This window comes from Prinia subflava, chromosome 17 (assembly GCF_021018805.1).
Source record: "Prinia subflava isolate CZ2003 ecotype Zambia chromosome 17, Cam_Psub_1.2, whole genome shotgun sequence".
Taxonomy (NCBI): Eukaryota; Metazoa; Chordata; class Aves; order Passeriformes; family Cisticolidae; genus Prinia; species Prinia subflava.
Genome location: NC_086263.1, coordinates 15471303 through 15497959, shown reverse-complemented (window position 1 = coordinate 15497959; position 26657 = coordinate 15471303). Strand labels below are relative to the sequence as shown.

At 56.3% G+C, this 26657-nt stretch overlaps 4 protein-coding genes across 10 annotated transcripts in view; 2 read left to right on the top strand and 2 right to left on the bottom strand.

Moving 5' to 3' along the window:
* GRID2IP (Grid2 interacting protein) overlaps positions 1-6895 on the bottom strand; it is a 36475-nt gene extending 29580 nt beyond the window's left edge. Inside the window, exons 1-2 of the mRNA XM_063414854.1 lie at positions 6661-6895; positions 2589-3181 (exon numbers count right to left, since the gene is read on the bottom strand). Coding sequence (XP_063270924.1) covers positions 2589-3173 — 585 coding nt within the window. The 5' untranslated portion in view covers positions 3174-3181; positions 6661-6895. The remainder of the gene's footprint in view (positions 1-2588; positions 3182-6660) is intronic.
* A 25-nt stretch (positions 6896-6920) lies between these two features.
* Positions 6921-14179, top strand: ZDHHC4 (zinc finger DHHC-type palmitoyltransferase 4). 3 transcript variants are annotated; one of them, XM_063414870.1, is made up of 7 exons: positions 6921-7137; positions 7813-8027; positions 10290-10363; positions 11470-11648; positions 11733-11858; positions 12629-12873; positions 13365-14179. In XM_063414870.1, the coding sequence occupies exons 2-7, from the start codon at positions 7905-7907 to the stop codon at positions 13650-13652; spliced, it is 1035 nt and encodes a 344-aa protein (XP_063270940.1). In that variant the 5' UTR covers positions 6921-7137; positions 7813-7904; the 3' UTR covers positions 13653-14179. The 3 variants fall into 3 exon arrangements, with proteins under 3 accessions (XP_063270940.1, XP_063270939.1, XP_063270938.1); XM_063414869.1 differs by lacking the exon at positions 6921-7137 and adding an exon at positions 7198-7369; XM_063414868.1 differs by lacking the exon at positions 6921-7137 and having other exon boundaries at positions 7377-8027.
* Positions 14180-23027, bottom strand: E4F1 (E4F transcription factor 1). 4 transcript variants are annotated; one of them, XM_063414858.1, is made up of 14 exons: positions 22657-23027; positions 22177-22316; positions 21952-22048; positions 21136-21341; positions 20808-20928; positions 20390-20542; positions 19753-19919; positions 19198-19422; positions 18786-18894; positions 18034-18251; positions 16992-17190; positions 16241-16401; positions 15424-15486; positions 14180-15275 (listed from the first exon to the last, which is right to left on the bottom strand). In XM_063414858.1, the coding sequence occupies exons 1-14, from the start codon at positions 22790-22792 to the stop codon at positions 14928-14930; spliced, it is 2343 nt and encodes a 780-aa protein (XP_063270928.1). In that variant the 5' UTR covers positions 22793-23027; the 3' UTR covers positions 14180-14927. The 4 variants fall into 4 exon arrangements, with proteins under 4 accessions (XP_063270928.1, XP_063270929.1, XP_063270927.1 ...); XM_063414859.1 differs by having other exon boundaries at positions 18786-18891; XM_063414857.1 differs by having other exon boundaries at positions 18786-18891; positions 19198-19425; positions 22657-23026.
* Positions 23028-23188: 161 nt separating this feature from the next.
* PGP (phosphoglycolate phosphatase) lies at positions 23189-26579 on the top strand. Of its 2 annotated transcripts, XR_010082577.1 has the most exons (3): positions 23189-23924; positions 24478-24874; positions 26094-26579. XR_010082577.1 is itself a non-coding variant. In XM_063414871.1 (2 exons), the coding sequence occupies exons 1-2, from the start codon at positions 23204-23206 to the stop codon at positions 24801-24803; spliced, it is 1047 nt and encodes a 348-aa protein (XP_063270941.1). In that variant the 5' UTR covers positions 23189-23203; the 3' UTR covers positions 24804-26579. The 2 variants fall into 2 exon arrangements, 1 of the variants encoding a protein (XP_063270941.1); XM_063414871.1 differs by having other exon boundaries at positions 24478-26579.
* Positions 26580-26657: the final 78 nt, after the last annotated feature.

The following is a 26657-nucleotide window of genomic DNA, read 5'->3' as shown; positions in this document are numbered from 1 at the left end:
GGTGGAGGGAACCCCGCGGGGAGGAGGGGGACACTTGAGGCGTCAGCCCATCACACAGCGCTGCTCTGCTCTCACACGAGGCCCTGGAGCTGCTGCTCCAAACATTCCACCAGAACAGGGCGAGACCCCAAACTCCCAAACTCTGCTGGGTGGCAGTGGCCCTGCAGGAGTGGCCCTGGCACAACCGGGATGGGATCAGTCTGGAATCTGCCTGGCAGGGGATGCTGCAATGGCCTTTGGAGCTATTTAAGCTTCCTCTTTGTGCATCACTCCCTGATCCCTCTGGGCAGCGCCGTCCTGCCCTCAGCACCGGGAATGGGGAGAAAGAACACGAGGTGAGTGCCAGCCCTGGAAACAGCACTGACAGCTGCCAGCCACTGTCCCATCCTCTCCAGCTGGGACAGGCAGAGTAATTAGCTAATTACCATAGAGCCAATTACCCCACACAAGACCCTTCTTATTCACCTCCTTCCCCACTAGGGGGCTGCCCCTTGTCCTTGGGCAGTGGGAGCTGGTTCCTCACCTGGACCTCTCGTGTGGGATGCAGGAACTCCCCGTGACTGCCTCCGTACCTGTGCTTGTTGGTTTTTCCTGAAAGGTGATGCTTTTGGGCTGCCAGTGGGTTTAACTGCAGCGTTTAACTGCAGGAAGGGGAGAGGAGCCCCTCACCCTTCCCCGGGGCACTGGGGGTGTGTGCAGGGCTCTGTGCACCCCTGTGCTGGCACTGCCAGGGGCCCCACAGGCATCACCTGCCTGGGGAAGGGGAAGAGCCATTTCTTCCAGGTGCTGTCCCACTTGGCAGCACCCCAGGGAGCTGATACAGGACCCCAGCAGAGCCCCCGGTGCTGCTGGCTCTGCTCAGGCACTGTGGGGGTTCCTGGCAGCAGCAGCATTTCAAGGTTACCCAATCTGGGGCAGCAGTGTCCCCTGGGCTGGCTCGTGAGCACGGTCCCCAGTCCAGCACAGGGCTGGCAGGCTGTGGAGTTCCTGGCGGGATGGATCCCAAGGGCTGCTGTGAAATTCTGCCTGGGCTGGGATTGCAGGGCTTGGAGGGCAGGAATTGCAGAATCACTTTGGGTGGAAGAGACCTCCCAGATCCTTGAGTCCAACCTGTGCCCATCCCCACCTTCTCCCCCAGCCCAGAGCACTGAGGGCCACATCCAGCCACTCCTTGGACAGGGACGGGCACTCCACCAGCACGGGGGTGCTGCCAGCCCTCACGGAGATCCCAGCGTGTCCCCTGAGCACACAGGGGACAAGAGAAGACATTGCCCTGGGACTGAGACCGTGAGCAGCTCCCTGGGACGCCAGGACACTGGCACAGCCCTGCCCCAGTGCCACTGGCGTGGACACCACTGTGTGCCAGGCTGGCGGTTCAGCCTGGGGCTCTACCAAACGAAGGAGGCTGGGAAAAGGTGACCCGTGGGCAGTGCAGGTGTGAAATACAAACCAGCAGCACCCTCCGACCTTCCAGCCTGGCAGAGGGCGGGCAGCAGCACCCGGGCGCTCACAGCACCACCAGAGCCAGGATCCCAGGGAAAGGAGGGGGTAAAACACTCTGCTGGGTTTAGGATTTCCTACATGGTAAAGAAACTGAAGCCACTTTAAACATCTGCGCTGTGAATTCCCTCTGGAGAGGCATCTGCCAGCTGAGCTGTGCTCCAGCAGCACGTGTGCTCTGCGTTCTGAGTGTGCTCTGCGTTCTGGGTGTGCTCTGCGTCCCTGCCTCTGCCCAGGCTGCCCGGGGCTGTCCCGGGGGCTTTGTGGGGCTGGGAGGGGACAGAGGTGCTGCTGGGGGCGCTCACAACAAACTTGTTCTCCTGTGATCATCCAGGAATCTTTTACTCGGCTTAATGTGACTTCAGAGATGGAACAGCCGCCCCTCCTCGTTAATCTCCTGTAATCAGCAGGTATCTGTTTCCCACGCCCATGAATCCAAACCTCAGTGGGAATTTGTGAATCTTTAATGGAGAAGCTGACTGAGGGGATTCGCCTGATACCACAAATCTCTTTATGGATGTCTTGTTTCTTTATTAACTTGGGATCAAAAAAAAGCCCTACCAGCCTGGTTATTTTCATAACAGCATTTTAAAAGGCTACTTTGAAATGGAAATTAGAAACATCGAAAAAAACAACTGTGATCAAATTTATAATTAGCACGAGGCGAGGTGTTTGGTAAAACACCCACTAGGAAGATTTCAGGAGCACAATGAAGATGTAATCACATTGATGTTTTTCCTTTTGCAACAAAATAAGAACTAAAATGTCTGGGGGGTGCCAGGCTCAGACTTTGGAGGGACATCCAGGCACGCAGCAGAGCAGGAGCTGCCCTGTGGGTTTCTCCACGCTCTTGCAGTGGGAACAAGAACTTGGGGCCATCCCCAGGGAATCTCCAAGCCCTTTGCAGCACCTTAGGTTCTCCCAGGTAATCACCAGACCCTTCCCTCGGGTGTTCATGCCCCAAATCCGCACCCCAGCCCCGCGACCAAGCCGGGAGCGCTCCCCGTCCGTGTGCCAAGGCTGGAGGTGGGAATCCCCGCCCGGCGCAGGGGGAGCCCTGCCCTGCCCCTCACCCGGCCCGGCCTCACCTTCCTGCTGAACTCCTGCGCCTTGTGCCTCCTGTCGCGGCGGGCGGTGCCGGCGCTGTCCCCGCGGTCCCGGGCGCTGTCCCCGCGGTCCCGGCCGCTGTCCCCGCGCTGCGGCCGCAGCAGTGCCAGGCGCAGGCAGCGCCCGCGGCACGACCCCACCAGCGCGGCCGCCGCCTCCGGCAGCACCACCGGCGTCCCGTCCACCTCCAGCACGAAATCCCCCGGCTCCAGCCCGCAGGCGGCCGCGGGCGACCCGGGGCTCACGCTGGCCACGCGCGGGGGGCTCTCCACGGCCAGCTCGAAGCCGAAGCAGCCGCGGGGCCCGGGGGGGATGCTGGCGTGCTGCAGCCGGGACACCACGCCGATGCTCGGGGGGACGTTCCCGCAGCGCCGGGCCAGCGCCAGCAGCGCCTCGCAGCCCAGGGAGGACACGGGCTGGCCCTCGATCTCCAGCACCTCGTCCCCCGGGCGCAGCCCCGCCAGCGCCGCGCTGCTGCCCTCCTGCACCCAGAGGATGTAGCACGGCCCGGAGCCGCTTATCTGGAACCCGAAGGACTCGGGCCAGCCCTGGTTGGTGGCCGGCATGGCTGCGACTGGAAAAGAAGGAGAAAAAGAGGAGTTGAGATGGCTTTTCCATCCTTAGGGGTCGTTCCTGTAGGTGCCGTGTGGAGCCCATCGGGTGGGGGATTACAGTGTGTGCTGTGTCCCCCTCACCGTGGGAAGAAATGCCCCAAGAGCCTGTATTTCCTCTCGATTTCCTTCAAATAAACAGCTTTTACTCTGTCTTTGGCTGCTGGTGCTGCTGAGGAGGCCACATTGGCTGGGAAGGTCAGGGCCACATGTGGCACTCAAATGTGACCTGGCACAGGCACTGGTCTCACCTGTGGCACCCACCCCCCCTCCCCAGGAGCCTCATTTAGGCATCTTCTTGTATTTGTCTATTAAAAGGATTCGTTCATTTCACATGTTACATTAGTGAATAGATGATACAAGGACATACACCAGCTTGATATTACCCAGCTCCTCTCAACACTCAGTATTTTAGCTGTTTGCAGCTACAAAATTACTGTAAATTCATCAGAATCTCCGGATCCTCTCAGCTCTCTGAGGATCCTTTCTCTGTGCCCTCTCAGGCCCGTGTATGAGTTGTCCTGCTGGCAGCATCCCGAAAGGGCAGGGTGATGGTTTCCAGCGGGCCTTGTTTGTGGCTCAAGTGAAGGGTTTGGACTGGCTCCGTGGATGCTCAAGGAGACATCAGGCACATCAGCCCTGAACATCTGCAGGAGCTGTCCTTGCCCCAGGTGACCCCGGGCAGCTGATGTGCACGGTGCACTCAGATGCCCTTTCCATGCCGTGTGTCCAGATGACCTCGCTGTGGTCCCTTCCAACCCTCCCATTCCCCGATTCTGTGATGTGTGAGTGCCTTCACTGTCTGCTGACACTCACTAAAATAACGCATATGTGGTTTTCTCTGTGTCTGATCTCAGCTGTCTGTGAAGATTCTTTTTACCCCCGTGTTTATTCCATCTGTGTCACTGAACACACATTAAGCACTTACAGAAACGAAACTCAATTTTTCCCAGGCAAACTATCTTACAGAGGCTACGAGACTCAGAGGGGAAGAGCTGAGGGTGCAGCTCGGGGCCAGCCTGGCAGCAGCAGGATGAAACCCATCTGTGACCAGACCCCATCCCGGGGCTGCTGAGCACAACTCGAGAGCTGCAGCAGAGCCCAGTGAGCCCTGGGATGGTCCCAGTGCTGCTGCTCCGGGCTGTGCTCCAGGGCAGAGCCCGGCAGATCAGCGGGAGCTGCCCCCTTCCACCTCGCCGCCCCTCGGCTCAGCACTTACAGAATTCCGCGGCCATCCAGGCGAGCCGGGGGCTCTCACCGGCGGCAGATTTGTCCCACCAAGGGCTTGAAGCTTTCTTATCTCTCCTCCATCACCCCCGGAAGCGTTTCCCGTGCACCCACAGGACTCCTGGGGGCATCTTCCCAGCTCCCCGTCCTCGCTGCAGCCCCCGGGTGGGTGAAGCGGCTGCCGCGGCACCAGCACAGGGCGGGCAGGGGGCGGCTGCCCCTTCCCGGCCTCCTTACGGGAGCCCTGCGCCCTTCCAGCTGCTCCAGCTCAGCGCCACACATGCACTAAGGTCTTTCTGGCCTTTTCGTTTCCTAATTAACTTTATTTCCACTGCACAGAGAAGCGCGGGCAGTCTAATTGCCGTGCTCGTCCCGGCTGAGCCTGGCGCTGACCTGAGCCTGCAGATCTGGGGGGAATTAGGAGCTGGAAGGAGGGAAAACAGATTAGTGCCCGTGGAGGGAAATCCTTTACCCACAGGGCAAATCCAAAGCGACAGCGCTGTGAGAGCGCGGGGACAGTGCGGGGGGCCGGGACCCGCCGGCAGAGGTGAATGACACACCTGGATTTTGGGAATACAGCCCACACGTGCTTTGTCACAGGGGTCTGGGGATCGAGGGCTTTGGGGCTCGCCAGGAGAGCTGTCCCCAGCCGGGCTGCTCCCTGCGGGGCTGGGGGGACTCTCGCAGCGGGGAGCAGCCGAGTGTTCGGCCACAGCCCCCTGTGCTGGCACCCACCGTCCACCAAGCTGCTATTTCTGATTTTCTCCTCGGCTTCCTCAGCGCTGAGGGATCCCGGGGCTTAGCACGCTAAGAGGTTTTAGGGAATTACACGTCCTGCTGCAGCACCAGTGGGAGGGGCACCTGCATCTCCCCATGGACAGCGCGGTGATCCGGCCTCCGCTCGGGCCCAGGATGGACGGGGTGGGAAAACCTCCCCGGGACAGCCGGGACAGCCAGGACAGTCGGGACAGTCGGGACAGCCAGGACAGCCGGGACAGCCGGGACAGCCAGGACAGCTGGGACAGCCAGGACAGCCGGCACAGGGCTGATCACGGCCTTAGCAAGAAGAGCTGCGAGGACCTGCCCTGCACAGCCCGAGGATGAGCACGGTGTGGAGGAGGGTCTTCCTCCTGCTTGGGACCTCTGCGGTCCTGTCACTGCTTCAGGGGATTGAACCCTGCTTCTTCCTCCTTTGCTGCTCCTCCTGTCCTCTCCAGCTCCTTTCTGGCAGGCTCTCCTGCACAAATCTCCTTCTGAGCAGCAGTCCCAGGGCCTTGGGGCATCTGTCCTCCCGTGCTGACACTGACACACACAGCTCCTACAAACTCATGCATCTCTGTTAATATTCCCTGCCCAGTCAAAACTGCAACTAATTCCCTTTTTTCTGTTTGTTTGGGTTTTTGTTTGTTTGTGGGTTGTTTTGGTTGGTTTGGGGTTTTTTTCAGCCACTGATGTAATTGCTTGTTTTCCTTCTATTTTTAACTGACTTGAGCACTTTAAACACTGGCAGTAAATTTTAATCCTTGAAAGAACTGAGTTCTGGGATCCCAAGTGAATGGAGGTGGTTTCCATTAAGACCTTTGGCCAGACTTTGACCAGATGAGATTTTCTAAGTGATTTTCACAGTGCTTGGACTGCATGAGCTTCACCCCTCTGAGTCTCAGCCTCTGTCCAGGTATTTGCTGCCTGGTTGTCCTCGAGCACGGCCTGTGAGGGCACCGAGAGTGGACGAGCTCCTGGGCGGGGCTGGTGCCAGTCCCAGGGTGGTGGCCCTCGCTGTCGTGGCTATGCCCAGGAACCGTGGCACACAGACCCTGCCTGTCCCCTCACAAATGAACCACCTGGTGCCCACCCCCAGCCCTTTCTGTGCCACCAGCCTTGCCAGGTGACATCCAGTGACCCAAGCCAAGCTGTTTCTGTATCTGCAGAGGTTCTGCTGTCTCAGTAGGATGGGGGGAAATGTCTTTTTCCCTCCGTCCTCCATCAGGGCCCAGGTCCCTTGGGCTGCACTCCAGGACAGCTGTGCCCCAGGAATATTCTCCTGCATTTCTCCCTCTCATGTCCTGTTTGGTGCACTGGGGGCCCAAGTGGGTGCACTGGGCTTACCAAAGGGAAAAAGAGACTCTTCCTGAAACTCAAGCTCCTCTCCTGCCTCCCACCAAGACGATTCCTCTCCTCTTTGGCCGAAGCCCCTGGAGCATCCCTGAACGCTTACCTGTGCTGTCCGAGCTCCAGCCAGCGGCACAGCGGGCCCCAGGGCTGGGAAAACCATCCCAGCAGTTCGGGAGCCTTTGGATCGGAGACGCCGCCGAGTTTCTCTGGCAAATTCCAGGCAGGCAGGGTAACCCGATCGGCCCGGCGGGAGCGCGGGCGGTTTCAGTGTCAGCCCCGGCCAGGGACGGGCACAGCGCGCACCCTGCGCGCCCACCCGGCCCCGCTGGGGGCGGCAGGTGCGGGAGCGAGCCCCCCTCACCTGGGGCAGGGCGGGACCGGGAGGATGCGGGGTACAAGGGAACAGCGAGCTCGGAGCTCCGGGAAGGCACAAGAATTTTGTTTTAGAGACTCCATTAAAGGCCACAGCGCTGAAGGGATTTTTGGCGATTCCCAAGGAGTGGCACAGGACGGGAAAGGGCGGTGGGTGGCGGCGCTCTGGGAGCACGGAAGCAGCACACCGGCGGCAGGGGCTCACACGGTAACCAGCTGCCCGGGACCGGGGCAGCGGCAGCTCGGGGCTTCGCGGACTCATTGCACGGGGTTTTTAGGGCTTTGTGGGGGCCCGGCAGCGGCGGGGGCCGTGCCGGTGCCCGGTCCCGGCGGGCCGGGGCCGCCGCGGCGCCGGAGGGCGCTGGAAGCGCCGGGAACGCCCGAGCGGCGCCGCTTCCGCCGGGCCGGGCCCCCGAACCCGGGGCGGGAGCGTGTCCAGGGCAGGGAACGGCGCTGGGGAAGGGAATGGAGCCCCGGGAGGGGCTGGGGGAGCTGGGAAAGGGCTGAGCCTGGAGAAAAGGAGGCTCAGGGGGACCTTGTGGCTCTGCACAGCTCCTGACAGGAGGGGACAGCCGGGGGGGTCGGGCTGTGCTCCCAGGGAACAGGGACAGGAGGAGAGGGAACGGCCCCAGGCTGGGCCAGGGGAGGGCAGGGGGGACAGCAGCAGGAATTTCCCCATGGAAAGGGAGCTCAGGCCTTGGCACTGCCCGGGGAGCTTTGGAGTGCCCATCCCTGGAGGTGCCCAGGGGATTCCTGGGGGTGGCACTCAGTGCCCCGGGCTGGGGACAGGGCGGGGATGGGCACAGCTGGCACTCGATGGGCTCGGAGGATTTTTCCCAGGCGAATGGATTTGGGATCTGTGTTCGTGCCTTGGCCCTCACAGGGATACATAAATCACTGCCCTCAGTGCTCCATCCGAGCCCATCGTGCTGCAGGGACCGGGCTCCAGCAGCGGCTCCTGCTCCAGGGCTCGCCATGGACTTCCTGACGCTCCTGCTGCTCTACCTGTGCTTCGTGCTCGCCGTCGCCGCCCTGCTCTGCCTCTGCTCGGGCAGGAGCGAGAGTTTCCTCGCCAGGAGAGCCCACAGGGCGAGCCAGGTAAAGCTCCGGGCTGCCAGGCAGAGTGAACTGCCAGGGGAGTGATCACCTCCCGTTCTGGGAATCTGCCCCGCTTTGTTCTGCTAAAATTAGTGCAACTGCTATATCGGTTCTCAGAAAAAAAGGCGGCATGTGTGGTTAGAGTGGTGATTTATTTCATCCTGTTTTAATGTCTGCTCTCAAGGAAGTGGGGTAGGAAGTAGAAATACACTTCCTTTGAGACGATTAAATCCTGCCCAAGCAGGTAATGGAAATCATTTGGGTCTCCCAGCTCCTGTCCCTGCCTGGGGTGAGGATGGAGCTTCTCACCATGCCAGAAACACCTCCTTGAGTGACACCACAACACAACTCAGGAAAATTAAATAAGGATCAGGCCCCAGGAACTGGCAGTTTTGTGGTATTGGCTGCTGTCATCGAGAGGAAAAAGGTGGGGGAGGTTTGAGGATTAAAATAGGGAGAGAATTATAAGTGGTGGCAGATATTTTAGGGGAAGCTCTTTAATGTGTGTACTAATGCTGCAGGCTCTTGTTCCCTAAGAAAGAGGCAGGAATGAAGAGCTTTAAAAGAGGATTAAGAATTGGCATTTTATTGTAAAAACAGGGAATTGGAAAAGCTCCAGTTCATTTTTTCTGTTTTTGGGCTGTGTCTGAATGAAAAGAAAAAAAAGCTGTAATATTCCTGGAAGGTAAAGGATGAGAGAATTATCACTTAAATTGTAAATTATATTTAATGCTGTTCACAGGAGTTCAGACAGACTTTTTTTATTACTGGTATTATACTTCCTTTTGGTTTATAGATACACTGTGAAGAGAAATTGATTTTTTCCCCCCATATCTTAATAGCTGCTGCTATGAAGTGTTTAAACAGCAGCAATTAAATTACTGCTGTGGTGTGAAGCCACTGTCTGGAGGAATCTAATCCATGCCTGTGCCTGGGAAATAAATACATCAATATTTTACCTGGGATATAAATACAAGCAATGCTAAATGTAAGGTCACAACGTAAGATAAATTATTATAAGGTAGTGACCATTACATACAAACCCCAGAATATCAGAAGGGTCTGGAGCTCTTAGAGAGCGTCCCAAGGATGGGCACGAGGGTGGTGAAGGGCCTGGGGGCCCTGGAGGAGCAGCTGAGGGCACTTGGCACTGGCCTGCAGCGTGTTGAGGTTTCCTGCAGGTTCTTTTCTGCTGGGTCGTGTTTCCTCCTACAGCACACTTGGAAAAAAAACTCCTTTTTACAAACACTCGTCCCTGAGCTGAGGCGTACCAGTTCACACCAAAATATTTAGCGTCTTCTCAGCTCCACATATGCTTTTTGCCTCCTGGTCTTTCACATCTGAGGCAAGAAGCTGTCACTGCATATTTTCCTTCCATGTCAGCTCGAAATAGGCTCGGGCGCTCTAATTCCTGCACCGTGTTGCTATAGAGACCTGTCAGCTCCGAGTCAGACAATTCCACAGGCACAGCCCTGCCTGGGGGATTCATTCCGTGAGCACGAGCAGGTTCCTTCAGCACATCAAACTGTGCCTGAAAGGGAATTAGACACGGAGCCGTGGGCTGGACCAGGGCTGGAGCTGGAGAAACTGCATTTTTGGTGTTTGGCTGGCTCGTGGATTTTTTTTTCTCTCTTTTCTGGAGGCCACGGGCTTTATCCCTTTGCTTATCTCCCTTTGATCTGTCAGATGGGCTGGTGGAGCATATTGTAGCTGGGGAATTGGTCAGTTCTATCCCCTGCTTAACCCATCCCCACCCTGCAGCCACCCTAAGCTCCTTAGAACTTTCACACATTAACCCAGATATGTTTGTTTGGGCCTGGGGGGCTCCCAGGAGCATGGAACCTCATGGAAAAGCCCAGCAGCATTCCTGCCCCTCTTCTTCCTTCATGGGAAGGGGAGTCAGGCATTGGAACTGCCCAGGGAGTCCCCGTTCCTGGAGGGTCCAGGGAAGGACTGGCTGTGGCACTCAGTGCTCTGGGCTGGGGACAGCGTGGGGATTTGGGGAGCTTGAAGGGCTTGTCCAGCCTTAATGATTCCAGGATTCTGTGATTCTGTGTGTTATGGTTGGACTTTATGATCCTGAAGGTCCCTTCCACCTTTGATTCTGTGGTGAGAAGCTTGGATGCCCCTGGAAAGGAGCCTCCTCCCCGGTGCTGTGGCTGTGCAGGTCCAGAACTGAGGGATGAGGGATTTGTGCTTAAATCTGAGCTTGCCCCAAGGCAGCAGTGGTGGCCAAGTAACGCAGAGCTTCCTCTCCCTCAGGTGCTGTCACTGGTGATCCCCACCCAGCTCCAGAGGGTGACACAGCAGGCACTGCACAGGCTCTTCCACACAAGGTACTGCACTTTCATCCCTTTGACATTTGTTTTATTTCTGGTTACTTTCGGGATCTCCTGCCACCATCAGAGCTCTCAGTATTACCCTCAGATATTCTGTGTCCATTTGGGATGCCTGTCAGGTTTACAGATCCCCTTTGAGGTTTGCCCCGCTGTTGTCTCTCCCTCCTGTGGTCGTTGTTCAGAGGGTGGTACCTGAAATGTTTGAACATATTGACAAATTATGATAATGTGGCTCAGGAACAGATGTTGGTCACACTGGTGGGATCCTGCATCCCCACAGGAATTACCACAGCCTCTCTGGCAGCTGCAGATGGAGTCAGACAGGCTCTGTCTCCATCCTCTCAAATCCCATTAGTGCCAGTCCAGCAGCTTGCATGGCCAGGTGGCTGAGGGGAAGCTGCACAGCTGCCATCAGCCTGCTGGATTCAGGTGGATTTTGTGGTGTCTGTAAACTCTGGTGCCTCAGGAATGATTTAAATACCTTTTCTCTGGGGACAGCAGCTCGGTGTGGCAGTGACTGCAAGCCTGCAGCAGTGCTGTGAGTGCTGGGGTGCCTTTGTGCCTGTTCTGCTGATCCTCTGCTCTAACACAGCCCCCTGAGACAGAGGTGACCCTGTCAGAGGTGCTGGGGGCACTGGGATTCTCCAATACTCTGGAACTGGTGTTCACCACTGCCCACCTGCCACCCTTATTTTCTAACAGCTGGTTATATCATTGCAGAGTTTTTCCGATTATTTTGGGGGATTTTTCTTTGCTTTCAGAGTAGCAAATGTCTTCTGGCAGAATGATTTGTGGCCTGTTGCTGTGGCATGTTTTGTCAGCAGCAAGTGATTATAAGACTTTGTACTGACAGGGAAAAAAATCCAAAGGACATGTGAATAAAGCAGGGAATTTGGCTGACATATTTAAAGGAGTGTATGTGGGAAGAAGAGGAGGAGAAGCCAGTGGATGGAGAAAACACTATTAATATGCAATCCAAGCTGGCCTGAAAACCTAAAAGAGGCGTCTCCTTGCATTTGGAAGGTCTTTGATCACCTCTGAGTGTACTTGACCCGTTAATCAGGATGCTGAGTATTAAATAGACTGTCCCCTTTCCTTTGCAGGAGCTGTTTGTTTGTGGTCCTGCACATAGCCCTGCAGGCTGCAGTGTTTGGGGAATACACCTGGGAGGTGTTTGTGTACTGCTGGGAGCTGCAGTTCCACCTGCTCCCCCTGCTCCTGCCCTACCTGCTGCTGGCTGGGAACCTGGGCTGCTTCCTGCTCTGCTCCCGGGCCGATCCTGGTAAGATCATGCTTGTGCTTTTTGAAAACAGAAAAAAATGCTACAGATCCCATTTTTTAGTTCATTTCCTCGTCTCTTTTGCAGGTACAGTAACAAAATGCAATGCTGCAGCCCTGGTTAAGGTGTATGCCTACGATGGGGTGTTGTTTCAGAGAGGCCTCGTGTGTCCCACGTGCACCGTGGAGAAGCCAGCCAGGTCCAAGCACTGCAGTAAGGATCTGAAATCCCTGGATAACCACGGCAGTAAGGCCTCCCCAAAGGAATTCTCCTCCGGGAGCTGCAGTTCCCACTACAGCTGCTCTGTTACCAGCTCAGTGCTCACAGGGCTGTGTTTGTTTTCCTGAGCTCCCAGGTCACTGCTGCCTTTGCCCATCTGTGGAGCTGGTTGGGTGCTGTTTCCTCACACAGAAATTACCAGTTCTGAGTGATAATTCAGGGTCAGGAACAGCGGAGCTTGTGAGCAGCTGGAATTTAAATGAGGAATTATCACCTGTCAGGACCTCAGATCAGGATTTTCATAGTCACAGAACCCTGTAATGGTTTGGGCTGGTTTGGTTTGGGATTGGATAAAGCCCATCTCGTGTCACCCCCTGCCAGGGGCAGGGACACCTTCCACTATCCCAGCGTGCTCCAAGCCCTGTCCAGCCTGACCTGGAGCACTGCAGGGATGAGAAGTCCACCACACCTCTTTTTATCATCTAAAATAAAGGTGGGAGCTACAATCTCTACCTTTGATGTGCTTTGCCAGGCAGTTCTGTCAGAGAAACCAAAGCCTTGGAGCTGCAGTCTTGGTGAATAAAAGAGGAAATGGAATACATTGTTTTCTTAGGACACACAATTGAATTTATTTGCTTCAAAAGCTGCCAGCTAAACCCTGACTGCAACTCCCACACACTTTCAGCTCAAAAAACACGTAAAGATTAAACTACTTACTTAAAAATGAAGTGCTAAACTGCCTGTTTTGCCCTTGCCTCCCCGAGGTGTCTGCAGGACGTGCGTGCACCGCTTTGACCACCACTGTGTGTGGGTGAACAACTGCATCGGCGCCCGCAACGCCGGCGCCTTCCTGCTGTACCTGCTGTCCCTGACGGCCACGGCCGGGGCTGTGGCTGCTGTCACGGCTGCACTCCTCATCCAGGTGCTGCTGCTCTCCAACATCATGCACGGCTCCTACCTGGATGCCCAGGGGCAGGAGCAGCCCGTGGAGATGCTGTTCCTCATCCAGGTCAGTCTGTGCTATGAAATATATTTATTTTATTTTATTTTATATATATATAAAATGTTCTGTCTGGCAGTTTGCTGTGCTGTTCCCCCAGAGCAGGGAGGGGCTGCAGGGGTTTGGGACACACTGCAGGTTTTGAGCTGTTTTACACATTTGACTTGATTTAGAAAGCTGCCACTGCTGGATGCTTTAAAAACGCATCGGGGGATTTTCTCATGGCCCTTCCCATCCTGCAGATTCCTGTCTCCAGGATCTGTCACTCGCAGATCTGGCTCACAGAGGAGGAATTTACATTCCAATAACTAGCTGATGTAGCAAAGTTTAGGAAACAATTCCGAGTCCCTGAGGTACCTTTGTGGAGGTGCTGAAGCAGGACACACCACCCTGAACACTCAGTTCTACATCCACATGGATGTGCATTCCAGCAGGGGTTGTGCAGTGCCCGTGGGATTCAACCCTCCCCTATTTTAACTTACTTTTCTCTTTCTCTGCAGCACCTTTTCTTGACTTTCCCCAGGATTGTCTTCATGCTGGGGTTTGTCATCCTGCTCACCCTCGTCCTGGGGGGATATTGCTCCTTCAGCCTGTACCTGGCCCTCACCAACCAAACCACCAATGAATGGTGCAAGTCCCGAAGATTTGGGGGCTCCCCCCATGTCCCCTCGCAGCCCCATGACAGAGCCCTCGTCTACAAAAACATTTACTCAGAAGGGATCTGGAGGAATTTAAAGGAAATCTTTACCCCTCTTACAGTGTTGGAAAGGAGGAAGAAAACACGATGATGTTATTGTTTCTCAGGGATATTTTAAAATGTTTTCTAAGACTTTAGTTCAGCAGTGGGCTTGGCTGCCCCAGACAGATTTTGGAACAAGATTACTGCAGAATTCACACAGTGGTGCCTCAGCAGAGCTGAGCTCCCTCCCTCAGTGAGACTCAGGGCCAGCTCAGTCCTGGCCCCTGATTACAGGGATTTGCTCCATTTGATTCCCAAAGATTTCATTCCCAAAGTCAATCTTTCTCTCTGGGAAGGGCTAACACAGAAATCCTATGAATTATGAGGAAGAAGCATCTTTTTTGTATCTTTCTTTGGGAAACAATTAGCCAATGGCTGTTAACAATGACTACAAGTTGTATTTAGCTGAAAAAATTATTTCTGGCAGGATCTTACTTGCAGAAACCATGTCCTATTACAGCTTTGGAGCATTAACTTCAGGAAGGAAATAAAAATGTTCCTGTTCTTCCAGAAATTCTTCTGTTTGAGTATAATAGAAGAGAAATTGGAAAAAAATATAGTAAGAACTTTAAATAATTTTATTTTTAAAAATGTATTTATTTACATGCCAAATCTGTACAATATGCAATTAAAAATCCATATATGGTTTAAAAACCCAAATTCCTATACAATATGGCTTTCCATCCCCCAGGCTGGCTCTCAGAGCAGCCTGGCTGGCATTGCAGGGTACAATGATGCATTCATAGACCAGTACATAAGGCTACTTGTCCAGGATATCAAAGAAAAGAGAAATACTGCAGTACCATGCCTTGGGAGGCCGGAAGGAGTGAGGTTAAAGGCATGAGAGTGTTTCAGTGGTGCTTGACACACCACAACTCCTTAGGTTTGGTTTCCTCAACTTGTTTTAAATGCATATATTTCAGTAATCCCTTGTGAGACCCCACATGTTTGCTACACTTTCTGAATCCTTTTAAAAACTAACCCACTGCTGTCCCATGGGCAGAGAGGGCTGGTTCCCAAAGGATCTTCCTTAATTCGAGGCTGCTGTACAGAATACTGAGTGCCACTTGTGACCTGTCTGTCCCCTCAGTGTGACCAGGCTGAGGTTTAACTCGTGATACTGGTTTTAGACTGAGAACACCTCAGGCCTGCCCTGGCCTGTGTTAGACCTGTCCTATCCCATTTCAGGCCTGTCCTATCCTGTTTTACACCTGTCCTATCCCGTTTCAGGCCCGCACTATCCTGTGAAGCCACCTCCCTGCAGAGCACTGCCCCTGGCTGTGGGCAGCCCCGGGGGCCAGCCGGGCCCTGTGCAGCCCCTCCCTCACACGATCACGGTCTGCACCTCCACCTCGCCCTCCTGCGAGGCGGCGATGACGAACTCGCCCGCGTGCTCCATGATCTCGATGTCCTCGGAGGCCACCATGGTGACGGTGGCCTCCTGCGCGGCCAGCGCGCCCTCGGTGGCCAGCACGGCGCCGTCGCCGATGGCCGAGGCCAGCGTCATGGCCACCTGCTCGGTGAGGCTCTCGGGCGTGGCGATGGTGATGGTGTCGGCGGCGTCGGCGGCCGCCGCGCCCTCGGCCACGGTGACGTTCTGCACGATGATCTGGTGGCCCGAGTTGGCCTGGTTCACGATCTGCTGCACCACCTTCATGATGTGGCTGTCCACCTGCAGGGGACAGGGGCTGCACTGATGCATTTACTGCGGCTGTGGCTGCACAGGGGCCGGGCAGCCACGGGGTGATGGCAGGAGCAGCTCACCCCAGGAACAGATCCTGGAATGTGCCACCCCTCCTGTCACTGAAGGACTGCTTTACCTCATGTCTTGTTCCCTCTATTATTTCAGTAGCTTCGCTGGTCTCCATGTCCTCAGTGGAAGTCTGAAAGACAAAATAAGACAAATCCCTTTCTGGGTTCTTATAAAAAGAATTTTATCGCCAAGATATAATTCACTAAGATCTTTTACACACAAGATTTTCTGTTTCCCCCACATGCAGTAGCTACTCCAAGGACAACTCCTTGACATTCTCTCCCAATCCCATTATCAGGAACTGCTTAAAATGAATGGACAATGTTCACAAATAACTAAAAGAGAATGTCCTCCCTCAGCAGGATTTGGCCAAGTAACAGATTCTTCTCCTACTGGAGAAAAACTACAGCAGCACTCAATAACTGAGCTGTGTTACCCTGCTGGGAGGAGAACTGGCTCTGTGTGATGGAGGGGAGAAAGTGAAATACAGAATTCATTGCTTTTGGCAGCCTCTGTTAGAAACAACAGAGTTTATCTGGGACAGAGTAAGATAAATAGGAATGGGACAAAACAGGAGGGAAAGCTGAAGCGAGCTTGTGAGGACCTAAAATCTGGTGTGCTCACAAGTTGTCAGGCTCAGCCTCCTGCTGACCCACTGACAGTGTCTCCTTTTCCTGGCACACACAGCACTTGGGAGGGTGGGGAAGCTCCAAGCTTTCCTTCCAAACAAGGCAAATCTTACTGATTCCTGGGGCTGTGCAGGCAGGGCAGAGCCTGTTTTACCTTCTCCCAAAAGCCTGGAGCAGGAACATGAACCCCTGCAGTTTTTCCTGACCAAGTCCTGTGCTGAATTCCCAATGAGCAGGCTGGCTGCCCCTTCTCACCTCGATGATGTATTCCTGGGTGTCTGCCACCACCGAGGAAAACTCCACCAGGACTGTGTGCGGATCTTCTGACAGGACCGTGGCTGCTAAGTTGTCAGCAGACTGACTCTCCTCTGACACGATCACCTCTTCCACCTCCTTCATAGCCAGGAGGCAGCCACCTGCATGGCATTCCAGAAAAACAGCTTTTCTTGTGACCATCTCCAACAGCAGCTGGGAGATGTCACACAGTGCCAGCAAGGGGGTGCCATGGACAAGTGACCAGTGTCACCTGAGGGGCTCTTGGCCCACCAGGACCAGCCAAGGAATAGCCCAGAAGAGCCCATGTGACACCAGGGCCAGAGCAGCTCTCCAGTGCAATTCCAAACACCACATGGGTACATTCAGGTGGGAAAACCACTCAGGGTTTTCAAGCCATGTGTGAAGCACATACAGCAAGAATTTGGGTATATTTTAATTTCTGCTGATACATCTCAGTATCTCATACAAAAATCCATTTTTTCCTCCAGTAAACTTGTATCATTCCTTTGGAATAACCCCGTAAGCACTACCTGAAGTCTGGAAATCCCCGCTTAGGAGCTAAAGAAGCAGCAAGTCCAGTGCAACTAATCCCACAAACCAGGTTACTGGTGAGAGCTTTACTCAGACATTTCCCTCCCAGAGCAGCCCCACTTCCATGGGGGCCGTTAGATCCACCCTCCCCACCATTCCCACCCCCAGTGCAAGCCCAGAGCAGGCTCCCCCAGCTCACCTTTGGTTTTGAGGTGCCTGTTGAGGGTGCCGTGCTCGGCGAAGCCGCGCCCGCACTTGTAGCACTTGAAGGGCTTCTCGCCGGTGTGGTGGCGGATGTGGCGCACCAGGGAGCCCTTCTCCCGGAACCCCCGGCTGCAGAACTGGCACACGTAGGGCTTGTCCTCCAGGTGCGTGCGGAAATGCACCTGCTGGGCGTTCTGCACACACACGGGCAAGGGAGGGGCTCAGAAAGGGCACTGACAGCTCAGGGATGCAGGGTTTAGCTCCCAGGATGGAACTCAAGTGTTTGTGTCTTTGATATGACACAAGGGTGATTTCCTTGGATGGTGATTTAGGAATGGTACTCCCCAAGTCAGTGCTCTCACCAAGACTCTCACTGGCTTGCTGCCCCCTTCCCTCTCCCTCTCCCCCTCCCCCTGCACTGGGAGAGGAGAATCGAGGCACAAAAGGTGAAGATCATGGACTGAGATAAGAACAATTTAGCAGAACAGAAGTAAGAAAACAACACTGCTGATGACAGAGGTACAACAAAGAGCTGAGCAATCCACCTGCCCTGATACACAGACAGAAGGAACCCCTTTCCCCCACACCAGAATGTTCTGGCCATGCACCCTCCTGCCTACTGCAAAAATTAACCCCGTGCTGGCCAGAACCAGAACACTCTTATTACATGTATGTTCCACACATGAAGGAACAGTTTCTTCAGAAGTGTGATGGTTTTACAAAGATTGTCCTTCTTCTGCCCACTAAACCAAAACATCTCTCTGGAATTTCAGATCAGAGAATCACTGAATGGTTTAGGTCAGAAAGAACCTCAAGGAATATCTTGTTCCACTCCCCTGCCATGGGCAGGGACACCTTCCACTACCCCAGGGTGCTCCAAGCCCTGTCCAACCTGCCCTTGGACACTTCCAGGGATGGAGCAGCCACAGCTTCTCTGGGCATCCTACAAGAGTCAGGCAAGCTGGCTCTTGAGGAGCAAAGCCTCCTACTCTGAGGAGCAAAGCCTGGCAGTGGGGAGGGCAGGGTTTGGGGCCCACCTTTGTCTTGTAGCGCTTGCCGCACTTGGGGCAGGCGTAGGGCCGCTCGTCCGAGTGCACGCGCCGGTGCCCCTTGACGTGGGCAATGGTCTTGTAGAGCTTCCCGCACTCCCCGCAGCGGAACCGCCGCTCGTTCACGTGCACCTCCTGGTGCTTCTTCAGCAGGTAGCCCTTGGTGAACTCCTTGCCACACTCCTCGCACTTGAAAGGTTTGTACTCTAGAGGGACAGAGAGAAAAATGTGTGGTTGATCCAGGGCAACCCGCAGCACAAGGATCTGGTGATGGTGTAACTGAATTGTTACAAAAAACAACCTGGAGGAGAGAAATTGCATTGTCAACCACATGTGTGGGTTTTCACAGGACCCCAAAGCAGCTGGGGTTGGAAGAGACCTCTGGTGATCATCCCATCCAGCCCCCTGCCCAGGCAGGGTCACCTGGAGCAGGTGACACAGGAACGTGTCCAGGTGGGTTTGGGATGTCATGGAAAGATGTTCTTCCTCATGTCAGGGTGGAACTTGCTGTGTTTTAGTTTCTGGCCATTGCTCCTTGTCCTGTCACTGAACAGAGCCTGGCACCATCCTGTGACACCCCTGGGAGGGATTTGTATGGATTGATGGGATCCCCTCTCAGCCTCCCCTTCTCCAGACTGAGCAGGCCCAGCTCAGCAGTCTCTCCTCATCACAGGAGCTGCACATTGCTGAGGTCGCTGAGGCACAGCTCATGTCACGCAGCAGCCCCAGCAGCACTTTACCTGTGTGACTCTTGCTGTGAGTTTCCAGGGCAGCAGCTTCACTGAAGGCTTCATTACAGTGAGGGCAAATGTAACGTTTGTACCCGTTGGTTCTTTCTGCAGGTGCCTGCTGGAGACAAAATGGGAAAACTGCTTTTTCTTTTTTTTTTTTTTTTTGGTACTGGTGTGTCCAGTTAGGATTGCTACCCAAATTCCCAATTAAACACTCCAGCTTTGACAGGGAAGAGATCTCTGGTGTGGAAAGAGACAGCACGTGTGTGAGGTAACATTTCCCTTGAATCACACCTGCACAATGTAACTCTAAAACCTGACACAAAGCCAGGCAGGGACACGTGAGGACAACAGTGCTGCCCACAACCAAATACAGACAGGGAGGTTAAAAAATTAATCTGTTGATGGAATACAAACGTACAGACTCTGCTCCTTCCAGTTTGGCACACTCCTCCCCACATGGCTCCTCTTCCATGTCCACCTCTTTGTTTTCCAGCTCTTCTGGAGCAGCTGCCACAGGTTCATCCACCTTCTGCACCTCCTCCACTGCCACCCTCTCGATGACAATTCCCGAATTCCTCATGGCCTGCCTCAGCAGGTTCTCACTGTTCACTTCCCCCTCGCACGGCAGCTCCTCAGGATGTGGCTGCTGAAGGAACAAAGAGGAACAAAGAATTGTGTAAAAATCCAGAGTTTTTTACAGCAGCACTGCTGCGAGGGTCACTCCCTCTGGGGTGTCCAGTGCTGTGCTACGGGGCTGAAAGGTCAACCAGGGAATACCCTGGGCTGAGGAGAAAGGAGATGGATCTGTACTCTGACAAGCCAAGGGATGACAAGCCCACACAGAAACCAACCAAAGGGACCTTTTTCATTCCACACTCACATTTACCATCAGTACCCAAGACACTTCTGCTCACGAGGCGAAACGCTCTTTGTGTAAAACACACAGAGGGTGTTTGAGACAAGCAACACTCACGTCTGGCTCCAGGGGTTTTGCATCCACCACGGGAAGCTCCTGCATCTGCACATGGACTTCATGGAGCACGTTGCCCTTTGCATCTGTCACGAGGTGGATGACAGGGGAGGCCTCGATGGATTCGCTTGCTATCGAGGACATTGTGTCTGTGTTGGAGCTGCAGGATCCTGCAAGGGATGAACCACGTGGGGAATGCACCCCTCAGCCACTCCCTGTGCCCTAAAAAATCTGCCTTAGAGCACAAGGTGCCTGTTAACGCCACCTTTGTACCAGATTCTCAAACATTCTTGAGTTCACACCCGGCTTCAAGGTAACAGCTTTGCTTTATAAATTACTTTTTCTGGTATAAAAAATATAAACTCAATGCCATGGGAATAGTTTTTATCATAAATAATAATCATGGAATGGCTTGGGATGGAAGGGATCTTACAGGTCATCCAGTTCCAGTCCTGCCACAGGCAGGGACACCTTCCACCATCCCAGGCTGCTCCAAACCCTGCCCCACCTGGCCTTGGGCACTGCCAGGGATCCAGGGGCAGCCACATCTTCCCTGGGCACCTTGTGCCAGAAGGAATTTCTGTTCCAAGTGCTGTGAGGGTTTATCAGACAGGAGGCAGGTCCTGGCAGCATCACTGACCTGATGGCAGATCATCTTTGTTGACAACTATTTCTTTGGTCATGTTGAAGCGGATTTTTTCAGTGCAAGGTGTCAGAGATTTAAGGTGCCGAGTCAAAGCCCCCGACTCCCGGAAGCTTTTCCCACATTTCTTGCATTTGTAAGGCCTTTCATCTGGAAATGACAAGAATCAAAACAACCATATTAAAGCCAGCACTGCTGGGATCAGCTCTGTGTGACAGGCTGAAGAACAGCACACGACTGTGCCTATCCCAGAACCTTCCACTGCTTCCCAGCACCTCAAATGCTGGGGAGCTCAGTGGTCTCAGCTCAGCAAAACAAGGGCAGCAGCAAGGAATTCCACTGGAAGGCAAATGGATAACCACAGACAGTTATCCATTCCCAGTAACAAGGAGCTCTTCTTTTGGAGAAGCCTTACCCGTGTGCCGCCGATGGTGTCGGATCAGAGAGCCCTTTGTCCTAAAGGAAGTCCCACAGAGTTTGCACTCATAGTCCTTCCTGCTGCTGTGAGTGATCATGTGAGCTTTGAGGATGCTGGCCTAGGGGAAGAATTTCCTTTAAGAGACATTCCAAACAGTTTAAAGATTTTACATTTCAGCTGTAAAGAACAACAAGGCTCCCAGCGAAAGCAGAGCTTCCCTCTGGGAAGTAAAGGCAGTAAAGCACACTGCTACTGAGCCTTGGGATCCCTGAGTTTACAGCCAGCCTAAAAGGCTCCCTAACCCACAGCAGCAGTGGATACTCACAGTTTTAAATGTCTTCTGGCACAGCTCACACACGTATCGCCCCTCCTTGTTCACCTGCAGCTTCACCTTGATCAGCTCGGTGGAAATGTCCTGCTCCTGCTCCTCGGGGCTGCCCTGCTCCTCACTGACCTCCCCGTCCACGGGGCCATTGGGGTTCTCAAACACATGGTCTCCTGCTACAATGACCTCTTTGATGTGCCCACTGCCTGGGAAAAGGTGGGGAGACAGTTGGGTTCTTTACAGGACAGAGCTTTACCCATCTACTGTTTCAGCATTTCATGCAGAAAGAAGGAGAAAAGGTATTTAAAACCTGCATCTCATTATGGCAACCTTCTCATTATGGCAGCATAAAATGGGCACTTCTGGAATAGAGTTTAACATCTAATTTGTATTAATTAGTTGTATTAATTAAGCTGAAGGAGGATGGATTTAGAATAGATATTGCAAAGGAATTGTTCCCTGGGAGGGTGGGCAGGGCCTGGCACAGGGTGCCCAGAGCAGCTGTGGCTGTCCCTGGATCCCTGGCAGTGCCCAAGGCCAGGCTGGGCAGGGTTTGGAGCAGCCTGGGACAGTGGGAGGTGTCCCTGCCATGGCAGGGGTGGCACTGGGTGGGCTCTGAGGTCCCTCCCAACCCATTCCGTGGCCCTGATGAGGGGAGGGTTGCAGAGCTGGCCCAGCGCTGCCTCCCAGAGCTCTCTGCAGGAACAGCCCGCCCCAAGCGCCAGCGACACAGAGGTGTCACCCACCCAGGCACAGCCCAGAGCCGCCGGAACAGGACACGGATGAGGGAACGGTACCAGACCCCCCAGAGCTCACCTACGATGGCCGAGGCGTTGCTGATCTCCTCTGCTATGGAAGATGCTTCAACAACAATGTGAGCAACAGTGATGGACTCCTCGACAGCAGGAACCACCTGCTGGCACAGAGCACGTTTCAGCAGGCCGGTCCTGCTCGTCTGAACACACTGCTCCCTCCCCTCCAACCCAACAGACCGTGGCATCCTAATCATTTGCAGCCCCGGCTCGGAGAAGCCGCTGTCACCTTTTGTGCCTCCTGGCCGAGGAGCCCGGCGAGCGCGTCGGGAGGGCGCTGGCAGCCCTTCTGCAGCTTGTGCTGCACGAACTCCTCCAGGGAGCTGAACTCCGACTGGCAGCGCCCGCACTTATGCACGTCATCCTCGTCTGCGGGGGAAAGCGCGGTCAGGGGGCCGGGCCGGGCCGGGGGAGGTCGGTGTATTCCCCGCTCGCTGCTCCGGCGGGGCCGCCCGGGGCACCGGGCACAGGAGCGCGTCCAGGCGGGCTGGAGCAGCTCCACAGACTCTCCCGGCACCGCGATCCGCCCGGCACCGCCGCTCTGCCCGGCCCGCCGAGCTGCCGGGGATGCCGGAGGGGAGCGGGGCGATCCCGCACGGAGACCCCGCCGCCTCCCGCCCCGCTGACAGCACCGGCCCGGCCCCCTCACCCACCGGGCCGCGCCGCCCCCAGGCCTGGCTGTGCCGGCCGGGGCCCTGTAGGGCGGTACCTTGCTCGCCGAAGGGCGGCGGGAGGCCGATGAGGGCGGCGGGGGGCGCGGGGGGCCCGGAGCCCGCGGCCGCCGCGCCCCGGCCCGGCCCGGCCGCTCCTGCCGTAAGCGCCGCCGGCCCCGCGCCCGTTGCCATCGCGGCCCCCGTGTCGCAACGCGCCGCAAGATGGCGGCTTTACGGCCGTGTCGTCATAACAACGGGACGGGGCTCGGCGGGGAACGCGCCCGCCGCGCGGGGGTTCCGGGCGCTGGCGGGCGGTGTCGGAGCGCGGTCCCTGCGCTCCCCCGGTGACCCCCGAGCACCGAGCCCCGGCGGAGCGGAGCCCGGGCAGTTCCCCACGAGTTACGGCGGAGTTGCCTAACGCGTTACCGAACGGGCCCCGGGCCGCCCCGGCCAATAGCAGCGCGAGGGGGGCGGGCCCTCGGGCAGGGCGGCCAATGAGGGCGCAGCGCGCCGGGCGCCATCGGCGGCGACGTGCGGGAGGCCGGGAGGGGACACCGGGGCCGGCCCCCGGCGGGGTGGGCGGGGCCGCGGCACCGCCGCCCAATGGGGACGCGGTCCGCGCGGGGCGCGGCCAATGGGGAGGCGCGGCCGGCGGGCGCGGGGGGCGGCGCGGCCCGTGGGGCCGGCGGGGCGGCCATGGCGGACGCGATGGCGGCGGGCGGCCCGCGGCGCTGCCGGCGGCTGGAGGGCGAGGCGGCGCGGGCCGTGCTCGCCAACGCCGACACGCTGCTCTTCGACTGCGACGGCGTCCTGTGGCGGGGCGAGGCGGCCGTGAGCGGCGCGGCGGAGACGCTGGGCAAGCTGGCGGCGGCGGGCAAGCGGCTGTGCTACGTGACCAACAACAGCGGGCGGACGCGCGCGGCCTACACCGAGAAGCTGCGGCGCCTCGGCTTCCCGCCCGCCGAGCCCCGGCACATCTTCAGCTCGGCCTTCTGCGCCGCCCGCTACCTGCGCCAGGCGCTGCCGCCCGGCGCCGCCGCCTACGTGCTGGGCAGCCCCGCGCTCGCCGCCGAGCTGGAGGCCGTGGGCATCCCGCACCTGGGCCCCGGGCCCGCCGCCCTGCCCGGGCCCGCGCCCGCCGACTGGGTGCAGGCGCCCCTCGACCCCGCCGTGCGCGCCGTGCTCGTGGGCTTCGACGAGCACTTCAGCTACGCCAAGCTGTGCCAGGCGCTGCGGTACCTCCTGCGCGGCGGCCCCGACTGCCTGCTCGTCGGCACCAACCGCGACCACCGCCTGCCGCTCGAGGGCGGCGCCGGCATCCCCGGTGCGCGGGGCGGGGGGATGGACGGGGTGGTCCCGGGCCAGGGGGTCTCCGTGCTCAGATCTGCGCCTCGGCACACCTCGGTGTTGTGTTGATACAACGCGAGAAGTTCAACCTCAAGCTAGGGAAGAACCGCGGGGAGTGGCGGAGCCCCGGGACAGCTGCCCGGGGAGGTCAGGGAGTCTCCGTCTCTGGAGACGCTCCAAACCCGCCTACGCACGTTCGTGTGTCACCTAATCCAGGTGACCCTGCCTTGGAGGGGGGTTGGACTGGATGATGTCCAGAGGCCCCCTCCAGCTCCCCTGGGATTCCTTGAGGCAGCCTGGGCGTCCCGAGCCTTTCCTCCGCAGCACCCCTTAAAGTGAGCGAGCCCTTATTGCCCTTTGCTTGCAGATAGGAGTTCCCTTTGACGCTGCGGGGTGCAATTCCAGCCTCCCGGCAGGCTTTGTTCCCCTCCTGTGCCTGCAAAGCCACATTCCCGGTGTCCCGGCGGGTTTGCCCTGCTCCATGGCTGCCCCGTGCCCCGTGTCCCTAACGCCCGCTCTGTTCCCCGCAGGGACGGGGTGCCTGGTGAAGGCCGTGGAGACGGCGGCGCAGCGCGAGGCCTTCATCGTGGGCAAGCCCAACCGCTTCATGTTCGACTGCGTGGCCGCCGAGTTCCCGGTGGACCCCGCACGCACCGTCATGGTGGGGGACCGGCTGGACACGGACATCCTGATGGGCAACGCCTGCGGCCTCACCACGCTGCTGACGCTCACCGGGGTGACGGCGCTGGACGAGGTGCGCGGCCACCAGGACAGCGGCTGCCCCGCCAGGCACGGCCTGGTGCCCGATTTCTACGTGGACAGCATCGCCGACCTGCTCCCGGTGCTGGGCCAGTAACGGGCGGCACCGCACGCACTGGAGACTCCCCGGAGTTAGAACCCTTAGCTTGTCTCCTCTCTGTCCTCTCGGTATGATCCTGTTTACATCTCGGCCTGAAATGCACTTTGGAGCAAAGGGGGCGTTACGGCGGGGCTGGGGCTTGGGGCTGGGTTTAATTAATTGTGAATGCATCGATCCGGTGTTTGTGGTGCTCCACGGCACGGGGTCCTCTGGGCTGAGCTGGGGACGTGGAGCTGCTTGGTCTGAGGAGAAGGACCATGTCCTGGCCAGGCTGGGCCGTGGCTCAGCACAGTTTGTTCAGGGAAAGGACTCTTGGGATGTGCAGTAACTCTGGAAGCACTTGTGGAGCTGGTGATTGCCCCTGGGGCCCTGTTCAGGGGCACAGCCCCAAGTCAGGTCACACAAATTCATCTCCTTCATTTGACCACTGCACGTTGCACTTGTGATGCAGGTTGGGATGATCCCAACAATTGCACACCTTGGCTACTGCACACAGTGTGTGTCCAAGGTCGAGTGTGTGTAAAGTGCATGTACACACAGGCACTCCCTGAGCATAAAGATAGAGCAGAATATATTTAAATTATAAATAGAGTCTATGATAATATATCTTGTTTCCCCGGAGGGAGGATGAGAGGAATGTACTTCACTGATTTAATTCTCCTGAACCGTTGCATTTGGTAATGCAGAGAGTCTGTGGCCATGCAGAACTGTCCTCCACTCCTGCTGCTTCCAGAGATCCTGGATCGATGCGTACTGAGCTCCTGCACTTCCCCCAGCACCAGCGAGCCACTTCCCTTGGCTTTAGCTGCACAGTCCCCCTTCCTGCTCAGTCCCTGGATGGATGTGGTGCCCAGGACAGCTGTCCACAGGAGCCCTGTGGGTGCTGAGCCCTGTGGGTGCTGAGCCCTGTGGGTGCTGGCTGTGTGTGGCAGTAGCTCGTGCTTCCTTCCCATCCCTGAGGTTCAGATCTTCCGCGTGTGCCGCGCACGGTGGGTGGTGAGGAGGAGTGCTGGCTTGCTCAGGGGTGGTTCCATTTGATCTCCAGGTGGGATTGGGCAATGAGGGGCTCACCACAGGGTGGGTTTTGTGCTGCCCAAATCCCACAGTGAAAGCTTCTGCGTTACAGAATTAATTGAAAATTATATATGCAAATAACACGCTTTTATTCCATAGATTCCAGTATCTACAGTTCAATTTAAGCACTGGTTTTCCTTCCTGTCCAGCTGAGGAGCTCGGGCAGTGCTGATGCCATGTCCTACCTGGTAACTTGTCACCTTGTTTGTACAGCAATAACCCTGCAGTCCAGAGTCCAGTGCTCGGTGTTCCTGAAGCATTGGCTGAACCATGTTCATCTTCATAATTTGGTGTTGTGGAAGGAAGTATGGATAATCTCTTCCCTGCTGCTCTCTCCAGATGAAGGACTGCAAAGTCCCAGAGCAGGACTTGCCCTTGATCTGGGTAACGTGGAGATGGACATTATGGACTCACTGCAGGTCGTGTCTGATGTAACAGTGTGGGTTTGGAGTCAGTCTCTGTATCTGGTGTTTTTTGTGTCAGGATATGTCAGGAAAAGGCCAGGAGAGTCCAGCATCCCTCAGGCAGCTCTGTCCCTGCTGAGGGCTCTTGCTGGCAAGGGAGCCATTGCCTGGGCTCAGGGATGCTGGAATGTGCTGGTGGTGGTGTCAGTCATGCTTCAAAACTCTGTTCTGACTTCCAAATGGTTCTTAATCCTCTACTTGAATTCCCATTAAACTCTCAAACCTGCTCTCCCCAGTGTTGTCTCTTTGTGTGGTCTCATCTCCGTGAGCTTCCATGCAGCTGTGCTTTGGGAATCCTGGAGTCAGGGATGCA

Excerpts from the sequence above, each read along its gene's own strand:
- ZDHHC4 (XM_063414868.1), top strand. The coding sequence starts at position 7,746 with ATGGGCTCGGAGGATTTTTCCCAGGCGAATGGATTTGGGATCTGTGTT. Across the intron at positions 8,028-10,289 it reads GAGCCCACAGGGCGAGCCAG|GTGCTGTCACTGGTGATCCC; the intron begins GTAAAGCTCCGG and ends CCTCTCCCTCAG. Across the intron at positions 12,874-13,364 it reads AGATGCTGTTCCTCATCCAG|CACCTTTTCTTGACTTTCCC; the intron begins GTCAGTCTGTGC and ends CTTTCTCTGCAG.
- E4F1 (XM_063414856.1), bottom strand. The coding sequence starts at position 22,792 with ATGGCAACGGGCGCGGGGCCGGCGGCGCTTACGGCAGGAGCGGCCGGG. Across the intron at positions 20,929-21,135 it reads GCCAGAAGACATTTAAAACT|GCCAGCATCCTCAAAGCTCA; the intron begins GTGAGTATCCAC and ends TTCTTCCCCTAG. Across the intron at positions 17,191-18,033 it reads GCAAGCGCTACAAGACAAAG|AACGCCCAGCAGGTGCATTT; the intron begins GTGGGCCCCAAA and ends GTGTGTGTGCAG.
- PGP (XM_063414871.1), top strand. The coding sequence starts at position 23,204 with ATGGGGACGCGGTCCGCGCGGGGCGCGGCCAATGGGGAGGCGCGGCCG. Across the intron at positions 23,925-24,477 it reads GGGCGGCGCCGGCATCCCCG|GGACGGGGTGCCTGGTGAAG; the intron begins GTGCGCGGGGCG and ends TGTTCCCCGCAG.